The 11582-nt window shown below is 32.2% G+C and overlaps 3 protein-coding genes across 3 annotated transcripts in view; 1 reads left to right on the forward strand and 2 right to left on the reverse strand.

Moving 5' to 3' along the window:
- LOC106108720 (transcriptional regulator ATRX homolog) overlaps positions 1 to 5185 on the reverse strand; it is a 22720-nt gene extending 17535 nt beyond the window's left edge. The window contains exons 1-2 of the mRNA XM_013289981.1: positions 2017 to 5185; positions 1521 to 1603 (exon numbers count right to left, since the gene is read on the reverse strand). Coding sequence (XP_013145435.1) covers positions 1521 to 1603; positions 2017 to 5007 — 3074 coding nt within the window. The 5' untranslated portion in view covers positions 5008 to 5185. The remainder of the gene's footprint in view (positions 1 to 1520; positions 1604 to 2016) is intronic.
- A 2019-nt stretch (positions 5186 to 7204) lies between these two features.
- LOC106108925 (prohibitin-2) lies at positions 7205 to 8482 on the reverse strand. The gene has a single exon (XM_013290283.1). The coding sequence runs from the start codon at positions 8348 to 8350 to the stop codon at positions 7451 to 7453; it is 900 nt and encodes a 299-aa protein (XP_013145737.1). The 5' UTR covers positions 8351 to 8482; the 3' UTR covers positions 7205 to 7450.
- Positions 8483 to 8649: 167 nt separating this feature from the next.
- Positions 8650 to 11366, forward strand: LOC106108926 (protein RMD5 homolog B). Its single transcript, XM_013290284.1, has 3 exons — positions 8650 to 9142; positions 10367 to 10459; positions 11110 to 11366. Exons 1-3 carry the CDS (start codon positions 9007 to 9009, stop codon positions 11349 to 11351), a joined length of 471 nt encoding a protein of 156 aa, XP_013145738.1. The 5' UTR covers positions 8650 to 9006; the 3' UTR covers positions 11352 to 11366.
- Positions 11367 to 11582: the final 216 nt, after the last annotated feature.

Raw genomic sequence — 11582 nt, forward strand, 5'->3', positions numbered from 1 at the left:
TCGATGTCTAAACACTTGTATGAACATCTATTCTCAAAACTCATATTGTCGTTGGAAGAAGGGAAATATGAAATATTTCTGCAGTCAAATATGCCGGTAGTATATAAGGTAATGATTTGAATGTTCATCTTAATTGGACAAAAACGTAATGGCAACATGCTTAATGCAGGTATTCTACAAGTAACATAATATATTGTAGGCCCAAAAATGTCTAAAATTAAACAATTTTTGAGTTGGATGATGACTGAGCAGGTTTATTGATTAAAAACCGTACTGAATCAGCTCAAAAGTTCAGGACACTTATATTTCAGACAGTTCATTGATCACCACGATTTACTAGGGGAGCCATGAGCTGATATCTCTATCCAGGTAAAAATTGAGCTAAGCCGTGAGCCAATCACTGATGTGTTATGTGAAAAGCATGAGCTGATCTGCAGTCCACCAACTTGAGTTGAGTTACTGTGATTAATACATAAACTGCGTAGTAAAGCATCAAGCAATAAACATAAAAACTATGATTTATCTAACGGTGAAAAATTAATCACAAACACAAAGCCATACAAATATAAAGAAAAAAGCAGATAGGATAGTTAAAAAATACTAGTAAGAACCCCTTAACTGCCCAGTCATTAGTTTGTTCACCAATCGTGGTACGAAAAGAAAACACTTTGATTCAATTTAGTAAATTTTATTGAAGTTATATTCCTATTATATATAAAGTTGTATTTTACATGAATGTGGAAAAAATAGCACAAAAACACAAATTATGCGTAAATTCATATTTATGATATATCATAACATAGAGTAATTAATAAACTACCTAAAGACGTTTTTATAAAAGTATCTTCTACACTAAGTAGTGTATTGGAAAAAAATAGTGTTTCCTCTAACAGCTAAAGCCAATAATAAATCTTTAGCTTACTTACGATATTTTTAACAATATAATAGAGAATTATAAATTAACTTTTGTCAAAACCATACATCTTCAGATTATTAAAGATTAGTTATTGGATATGACCTTGTATCCATCCATAAACAATATTAATATACGTAAATGGGCACATTCAAAGCATTCATAAGAAATATATAATAATATAACTCCTACAAAATGTACTTTAAATCTTGCACAAATTTTGTTTTCTATTGCACACAGTTTTACAAATATCCTTAAATAAGTTTTATAAAGTAAATAATCAAATGCAGCTTAGCTTGTATTTTACCTTAGTTAATAACAAAAATCATAGTATATCTTGTGCTTCTTAACAGTGTATCAAGAATTAACAATTGGTTCAATTTTGACAATCAAGTATAGATTTTTATCAAATCAAAATATGGAAAACATAACAAAAAAACAGTATTAGAAACTAAAATTTCACTAACATAACAGTCCATTATTTAAATGCAATACTCTTCATATTAAGATGGGCAGTTAACTGGGCTTTATAGTTAATAAGTCAATTTTGTGATATTATTTAATTCAAACAAATACCCCATATTCCCTTAAATAAATTAATATTTACCCATCAATGACTTTGTCATTTATATCTTGAGTGTCTGAACTCTGACTGCTGCTACTGCCCAGTTTAGTTCTAGTCCCGCCCATCTGCAAGCAGGTATATTTTATTTTCATGAAGCTTTTATCAGATCTACATCTGTACTTTATGAAATGATAGGAATAAATGGACTGTCGACGGAAACATCTATTACAGTTGTGATCAATTATCTCTTCTACTATGGATAACTCATACAAAAATCAAGTATAATAATTTGTAAATACATTTATTGTATGATCATACTAATTATGTGTCTCTACTATCATTACTGATATTACAAGATTGTTATCCCATTCAATATCTAAAAAAAAAAGGAGTTAAGAATAGAGCTCTTACAGATGTGCTGACAATTGAAATTAACAGTAAAGTAGCTTTTGTTACATATTGATTAATATTTTTTATTAAATGTAAATCCCTTTACAATGGGAAATATATCTCTAAACTACTATAGCATAAACCGAACCTTGCGGATAGAGGATTTCGAGTTTTCTGCATCACTCATGCCTTGTTTTACTTTTCTTTTCTTTCCTGATTTTGTATCCTCCTTTGAATGTTTCTTTTTTCTAGACTTGTTCGTTTCTCTTCTTGATAATAGATTCAAATCTTTATCAGAACTTGATTCCGAATAATGTCCCGTTCTATGTTTGTTGTTCTTGTCAGACGTCTCTTCAAGTAGGAAGTCTTTTATTTCTTTTAAAGCATTTTTCAATTGCTCATCCTCCGTATCTGAACTAGAAGAATATGTAAGCAACATTTTCTTAGCACGCATATTATCCATGATACGCTTCCGTTTTGACTTTCGTGGTGAAATTGTTTCATTGCGTTTCCCTTCTTGAGATTTCAAAGGAGAATCTGAATCATTAAGCAATGATGATTTTATTAGTTCCTGTTCTTCATCAAGTGGTTTTGGACTTGTTTCATTGTCTTTTTTTGTTTTCTGTGAACTTGATGAAGCATCAGAATCATTTAATAGTGATGTTTTTAATTGCTCTGCATTATATGTATCATTACAACTATCTTTTTTTGGAGATGATTGGTCACTATCTAATGAATCATTTAATAATGACATTTTTATTTTCTCAGGATCATTACTATGATGTGATGATGTTTTTTCATGACTACTCTCCCTTTTTTGTGGGGTTATTGAATTGCATGAGGAATCATCAAGTAATAATGATTTTATCCTCTCTGGATCATTGGGTTTAGGTGATACGTCTTTATCATTTTTATCTCTATTTTGAGAGGCAAATGAATCATTTGAGGAATCATTTAATAAAGATGATTTAATGATTTCCTGGTCAGCTTCTAGGTTTGGTGATATACAGTTTTTTCTATTTGAGGAACTTTGGGACAGAGGTGATTTTATTTTCTCCGAATCCACACTGGACCTCAATGATATTTTATCCTTGTGATACTTATTTTGGGAGGCAGGTAATTTTTTTATGACATTGTCAGTTGGTGATTTTGGATTGGCTACAGAATCTGTTGTTTTCATAATCGTTGGATCATCATCTGAAGAATTGTTTAATAGTAATGATTTTGCTTGTGATGGTGATTCAGAAGTTTCAAAATTTATCAATATATCTGTATCACATTGAGCTTGAGCATTTTCATTATTTGTTTCATTTTCCACTATTTTCTGTTGTTTTTCAAGGCTTTCATTTGTCTTTTTAGTCTTTGTAGCTGTATTTTCTACATTTTTTATTAATTCTCTGTGAGCACTAAAACTTTTCTCTAGAACATTATTTGTATCTGAATCGCTATCATCAAGTAAGGCTTTTTTCACATGTTCAGTCACTTGTAGCAAATCTCTGTTAATGACATTATCCTCATTGGTATCTGAGTCAAAAGGTTCTGTAGAGTTTACTTGATTTTTATCTAAATTTATTTGATTATTGGTGATTTTCTGGGAATTATTGTCAAACTCTTGAAGTAGAGATTTTGCACTATTACATTCTTCTATTGGCCTTTCTGAGCAACTTTCTATTGCAAAAATAACAGACCTACCTTTGACTATTTTGTTTATTTTATAAGATTTCAAAAATTCTGCAGAAAATTTTGGTAATTTCTCTAAACTTATAGAAAATTCTTTAGGTTTAAATGACTTAACTTCCTTTCTTTTCTGTTCCCTGTATCTTTCTTTAGCTAAATCTTGGTTGTTTGTAGATTTTCTCTTAGGTTTGTTTTTAATTTCCCGTTTTATTTTTTCTATATTTTTCTTTGGGATATGTTTTGAACCACTAACTTCATCATCATCATTTATTATAACACATTCATCTTCCTTTGGAACTTCTAGTAACTTGTTTATGTTAATGCATTTTATAAAAAATTTTGAACTCTTTGCAGATTCTGCTGATGTCTCTTTCTTCTCTTTTTCATTTGTCGCACCATCTGAATCTTTATCTAAATTGGCACTTTTCTCTTTTGTGGATTCATTATTATTACAAGTTACCTCTAATGAATTGTCCAAACACAGTTTTGCTGTGTCTCCATTTGTGTTAACACTTTTGTTGTTTTCTTCAAGCTTTTCTTTCCCTTTCTCATTTTCACTTTCTGAATCACTAAAGGTTTTTATATGTGAAAACTTTCTTTTCTTAGCAGTATTACTTTCTTCGTTCCCATTAGCTGATTCTACATCAGTTCTTTTATTAACTATATCACTATGTTCTTTTTCATCACACATATCTGCGCTTAAGTCAACATTAACAGAAATATTGTTAACAGATTTTGGAGTAGTCTTATTCAATTTGTCTGATTGATTATTTGAATTTTCATTAGTGACTTTAATGCTCTTGAGATCATGAACAACTCGACTTTCACAATTTTGTTCCAAGTCTCTTTCAGGTATAACATTACCATCACATACATTACCAGGTTTAATAGATAAGCTCCCTATGTCATCACTTTCAGAGATATTTGCAGTCGCACTTTTACTACTGTTTTCACTTTTAGTGTTTTTTACATCTTTAGACGATTTTGTCTTTTGAATTTTATTTTTATTTCGTCGTAGTAACTTACAATCAATATAAACTGGGTACTTCTCCAACATGGAAGGTGTCATAGCTTTAGCAACAACTTTAACGGACGTATAGTGGGCTAGCGAAATTTTTTTGCGAATTTTGAGTTGTTCTGAAGCATACTCAAAATATTCATATGGTCCTTTTGAGTCACTTAAACGGCGAGATGATTGAGTGCCGGCGCTTTGTGAAGCAGCAACTTGCGATAAAAGGTGCTTTACACCGGTTTCCACATTTTCGAGAGATTTCTTTGATAACTCACAGATCAATAACACTTTATTGGCGGCTTTTTGGACAGCGTGTGTATTTTTTAAGAGGTTTTTTCTTATTTTCTTCTCTCTCAAATTATCAGTGCGAACCTTTAAATTGGAACCAAGTTTGGATAAATATTCCGTCGCTTCACATAATACATCACAAACAGGCAGCGCGTCCGCCATTTCACGATTATTAGATTTTTCATTTAGCAATTTATACTAAACGGGTCAGACACTTTCCAAAAAAAAGAATTTGAATCTTCAACACTGGATTAAAGTTACGTTTAATAAACAAACACGAAAACGAAATATTCGTCAAAAACTATCGAGAAATAAGAACAATGTTCACAGCACAGACATCAAAATCATTTGGCGCAAAAATAGATTTGTGAAAAACCATAGAATAAAAATGTTTCTTACATATTTTCACAAGAAAAGCGGTAATTATTTTTTTAACAAAACTTTTTGATAATTAAGAGCCATGTAATAAAATAATACATTCTTTACATACAAGTGGTTTTATCCCGCGTTTTACTTGCTAAAAAAAGTTAATAACATGGAATGTCTGCGTGATGAGAAACGTCTGTTTCGCAAACCTTTTCAAATTGGTCGCGTAATACAAAATCGCTATATAGAACCTATATAACAAAATAGCGGCAATAGTATGTATATACATACATACACAGTATTATTATGCTATAATTCATGCATAATTTATTAATTTTAAGAATATAAGCAAATACACAGTTCAAAGCATTTTATACGGATGTTATTACAATTTGTGACAAGCACAACGGTACACTGTAAGAAAATAAAAAATATCAAAGTATCAATTTTTTTGTACTTGCCTTTCATGTAAATGGCTGATGTGTGGTTTTACAGGGTTTGGTGTTAAAAACTGATCTTAACTGTTATTGTTATACATCATCGTAATCTATTGTAGAACTTAAACATTAAAGTAAAGTCATATTATACTATAAGACCGAAAAATCGGCGAATTAAGTAAGGCAGGTAAACTATCCAAAACAGTCGTGAAAAAGTACCATAGACTGCTATAGAGAAAAGCACAGTACCTCAAAATGTCAGAAAAGATAGATGATTAGCATTATAATTTTTTTAAAATACTGTGTATGAGCTAATAACAATTAGTTTAAGTTTTTTCTTCATTGGCCCTATTAAATAAATCAAAAGCCTTTCAATGTACAGGTCGCATTCAATATTATTAAGTGGTTCGAAGCGATTAACATTAGAGAACTGAGTTTAAGCAAATAATTACTTTTTCTTATCTAAGTGCATTCAAACGGGAGTATTAATTTAATTTCAGTTCTAAAACAACATAACATAGAGTACCTGCTTAAAATGTATATGCCAAATAACATTCTCTAAACAAACAAAAAAAACAGTTGACATTATTGACATTGACAGCAAGTGACACTATATAATTTTTCGCTAAGAATAAAGTTGTGTAACGTAAAACGCAACATTAGAATAACTTATTAACCATGATAGCTCGGTTATGTTTGAGAAAGAATTTGAATGGTGTGGTTATACGATATTACAACCAGGGTCCGAGTCAAGGTCTTGGTTCGGGACCGCCGTCTGCATCTACAAGTGAAATTATATCAGATGTGCCTGGACTTAGTGCTGCCGTAATTCTCCCTGCTGCAGAACCAGTGGGCCCTGGAGTTGACCCAAGCAAAAGCGGACCATACAAAGTTCCCGAATACTTTTGCTATGACAATACTAGTTTTTTTGAAGCTGAAATTGAAATGGCTAAGTTCAGACTGCCGCAACCCTCTGCAGTGAAGAAATAAACTATCATTGTTATTTTTTAGTCGGTAGTAAAATATTAAATTATTTGTTGTCTTGATTGTTGAGTTCTTTTTTTTTATGATTTTCAAAGTATATTTCCAATGAGAACTCTATATTTTCTAGTCCCTTAATCATGGCAACAGATGGCCAGTTTTATGCATTCTTGAAACATGTTATCCTTGTTTTATATCTTTACTTTTATAGATTGTTTTTAGACAAATTAAGAATTATCTGACATGCAATGACTGCAGGCATTTGTAAAAGACCATCCTAGTCTTCCCATTATTTTCTTATAAGAATAACATTGGAAAGTTTTGACATCTTTTATATATTATAGATACTTTGGAGTATAACAAGGCTATATTTGGGGGGCAGCAAACATTAATATCTTATTTGAGGTGGTTTTGGGTTTTGGTTATAGTTTTCAGCTATACTTGAACCAAATTTTTAAAACATCATCCATACTTGTGTATGTGTACTGTATACACTGATAATTTGAGATATTTTCTCATGAAAATGACAATTAAGATTAATATTTTAACAATCAAGGTGATAAAGAAAAGACTAATAGCTTTTACTGTTTTATTTGAATAATTTCATCCACATAATGACTAAAAGCCTACAACTAAATAACATAAAATGCAATATCCACCATCTAAATATCTAGTGTTTTCACAATTTAAAAATATTCAAATGCAAATGTTCCATTTCAAATTGCCACTGAAGCCGCACCACTTAGTATAACCACAGTTTCATCATCGGAAAGAGTGGTCACTGGCTTCAGACATCCAGAACCCTCTTCCTCAGCCTCATGTTACTTCTTTTTAGTCAATTTTTCCGATAAGTCATCAAAGGTAGGATCTTGTAAGTTAATCATAAGGCTGTTGCCAGGAAGGAATACACGGTTTTGTGATTGAGCTATCATTCTAGAAATGCTTTGGGCTGCACGGATTTTGCGCAACTTGAGATAACCTGGATTCATGCCCATGGCTTTACCCAACATTTCTGCAGCTTCGGCTTCACCCTCTGCCTGCACAATTTTCTGTTGACGCTCCTGCTTAGCTCTTTCAACCACGAAAGCAGCACGCTGAGCTTCTTGTTGCGCTACTTGTTTAGCTTCAACTGCAGCTGTGTACTCCTTACCAAAACTCAATTCAGTTAATGAAACATCATCCAATATGATGTTGAAGTCAGCTGCACGCTCCACCAACTCGCGCCTTATCAACAAAGAAACTTGTTGACGTTGAGTGATTAGCTGAGATGCATTAAATTTGGCAACAACAGATTTTAGAACTTCATTGCAAATTGAAGGCAGCACTTTCTCGTCGTAGTCAGTTCCTAGTTGGCGGTACATAATAGGCAAGTGACGTGCATCTGGTCGTGATAACACCCTAAGAGAGATGTTCACCATTTGCAAATCCTTCGAACCAGTAGGAGACGATATTTTTCTAGGACGTGATCTAATATCGTAAATTATAGGATACTGGAACCACGGTACACGGAAATGCAGCCCTTCAGTCATAACGTGTTGTTGTACACCACCGATTCTATTGAACATTATGGCTCGGTGTCCACCTTCCACGGTAAATACTGATTGAGAAATACCGTATGCTGCGGCGCCGACTACTGCTACGACTTTCAGCCCAATACCAAGTCCGGGAGGTCCACCTTTAGCAAATTTGCCTGCCATATCGTTAAGTTTACTTTGAGCCATTTTCAGAGTCCTTGATATCCTGTTGAATAGATATGAATTCACAATTTCAATGATATAACCTAATACTATTACAGAATTGTGCAACAAGGTTGGTTCGGCAACAAGATGGCAGAGCAAAATGAAGCACAGATCACGAAGATAAAACTAGAAAATATTATTTATGGTCATTAGATTAAGCACAGATTAAATATACAAAGCTGTATTCAGCAATATAGGACTGGCTTGAGACTGGCAATATTACCGCAAGTGATTCCAAACATATTAACATAATTCACGAATAGCTTGATTAATCTGTAATTAACTGTAGTCAACAAAAAACGTAGGGTTATTGGTTAGGACTCCATGATAAGTGGCACGTACTCAGTATTATTTAAAATAAAGTTTTCTCATTGAGTATCGATATTTCCTTGATTTTAAAATCGTACATTACTGTGGTTTTAATGATTACCACAGATAACAAACAGCTGAATTCCTGAGTTGACAATTTGAGTTTGACATATTAAAATTCAGCGAAGAAAGAAGAAAGCATAATGTCTGTTTTCATTAAATAAAAACATTCATTAAAAATCTAGATGATTTCTGATTACAATCAATATCTTCATCAAATACAGATATAATTTGTTACAATCATATTGGGTGTAATATAAAAAAGAAGGATGGATTCGTGCATGGGTGTAGAACAGGATTTAGACAAAGCCACATCAAAATTTAATACTTTAAATGAGCATACTAATAAGGTATTAGAAGACATCATCAGCCAAGTTGAAGATTTAAAAAACGAAATATCTAAACGTAAGTATTTCTACTATAAGTGGAATACACTAATGAAAATAATATTTGTGACTAAAGTAACCAATACAACATACTGGATGTTTTAATTAACTTATCTTTTGTATTCAATAGTATTGCTATATTGTAAAGTTTTAACAGTTACATGCAGTTGTGCATAGTATGTTAACTTTTTATAAATTAGTAAGAAATAATAAAATGACAGTTTAAAATGGTCAAACCAATTTTACTACAAGAGGGCCCAACTTGTAATAGACGTTTTACATAGCTTTCAAAAAATCATTTTTTAAAGTTAGACAAACTAAGATAGTTCATGATCTGTGGCATACATTAATTATAATTTAATATCATTCAGGAAGATAATTCTTTGATTCTTATCACACTAATGCAGGGTTAGCGCTTAAAGATTTATAAACCTTAATGTTGTATCTTAATTTTTACTGTCGGCTGCCTTCTTGTTGCCAACCCTACATTACTGTTTGAATGGACTGTATTTTCTTGGCTGAAGTGAAATAAGACTGTATTGCTGCCAAACTGTTTCTTGTACAACAAAATGAAAAAAGTATGTAAAGGTATGTGTCGCTGAGATGTCGTTCTCAGCGCAACTAATTGCAGCGCGGTGTGAGGGTGCGCGGGGGACGGACGAGGTGCGAAGGGTTCCCCTCCACGTGGCTTCCCCGTTGCAGTGCAGTAGCACTGAACAATTACACAACCCGTTTTACACCTATTATATTTCAATAATAATTTCCCTTTATTAAAACAATACCACTGGATTTGTTTATCAAGTTTTGTTATGTTATATAAATATTTATTATCTCTCTGTACAATAAACTTATAAATGAACAATATTGATTGTTAAATGTAGTTGAAAATACAAGCCATTTATATAGTTCATTGACTGAAAAGTTATTGTAAATATGTTTTGTAATTATTATCTATACTTCGTCCTGCTTGTTTCAGTAGGTTCCAAACATATTTCTGATATACATAGTGATGTGATATAGTACTAGCTTATGTCCATGACTTTGCATGGAATATAAAAAAAATATCGATTCCAGATATTATTGTTTGTATCAGGTTTTATCAACACAATAAATGTCCATTAAGCCATAAGAGAAACATTGGAGTTTAGGAATTTACCTTCTAATAAACAGGCATCCATCTACACTCTTTCATTTATAAAATTATAAGTAAGATTAGTACTAAATAAAAAAAACATAATTTCAGAGCCTCCAGACAGTCCCCTGACGCAAGCACAGACAAAGATCCTAAGTGATTTGGCAGCTAATGTGAAACAAACTGTATTTCAGATGTCAACAGGTAAGGTTTAGCAGTTAAGTACTCTTTTTTTACTTCTTTATTTAATGTAATATTACTAGCTGTCACTTGCGATTTCGTTCATTTGAAATCAAAAAAGTAGTACAAAATACAGCCTATGTTATACAGCAATAACATAGATTTCTAATGGTGAAAGAATTTTTGGAATTTGGCCCAGTTATTTTTGAGTTATTTCAATACATACAAGAATCCATATCTTTCCTCTTTATCTATATGTACTACTGTTGTAAAGAGGAAAGATTTGGTTTTTGTATGTATTGAAATAACTAAACTATTGGGCAAGTTTCAATTTTTTTTCATATTTAAAAAGCTATGTTATCACTGAGCAACATAGGCTATATTTGTATTATTTTTTTTAATTTCTGGTGGACGAAGTCGCTACCAAATGCTAGTAGTTAATAAAGAAAGATTAAATCAAGTTTGATTCACAATAACTAGCTTTCCATCGCGACTCTGTCCGCGCGGAATTAAAAAAAAACAAATGCAAGTAGCCTATGTGTTCTTACAGACTATCTTCTACATTTATGCCAAATTTTAACACAATCCGTTCAGCCGTTTAGGCTACAAACTCTAACATCTATCCATCCATCCATCTAAGCTTTCGTATTTATAATATTAGTGTTTATTTACAGAACACCGTGAATTGCATGCAACAGTTTCTCGTGTGGGCAAGTCAATTGACCGACACTTTATTGTGGACTATGCCTCCGTTGCTCCGAAAGCGGAGTCATTCTCCTCTGAAACAAACAAGCCCATAATGGAGCAAGCAATCGCTCAGCATTTGTATAGACAGGTAAGATTTATAAATGTACATTCTATATGCAGAATGAAAGAAATCATAAATAATGTTATAAAAATGTTGCATAAATTGTAATCTCCAAATAAGTGTATTTTATATAAATGATTGTAAGATACGGGTTTCTTACCACGATTAGCTTGTTTTAGCTCCCGATATTCCGGTTTCTTGTGGCCGCGTTTGCTACTGTATAACATAAAAAAAAATCTCGAGGGCTTACTCAGGAGCCTCGGTTCGGGCCGTTACTTCGTTTTTATAACTGGATTGGTACAAAATCAAATGATTTAATAATATGACGCTAGTGTGTGC

This window comes from Papilio polytes, unplaced genomic scaffold (genome assembly GCF_000836215.1).
Source record: "Papilio polytes unplaced genomic scaffold, Ppol_1.0 DF821400.1, whole genome shotgun sequence".
Taxonomy (NCBI): Eukaryota; Metazoa; Arthropoda; class Insecta; order Lepidoptera; family Papilionidae; genus Papilio; species Papilio polytes.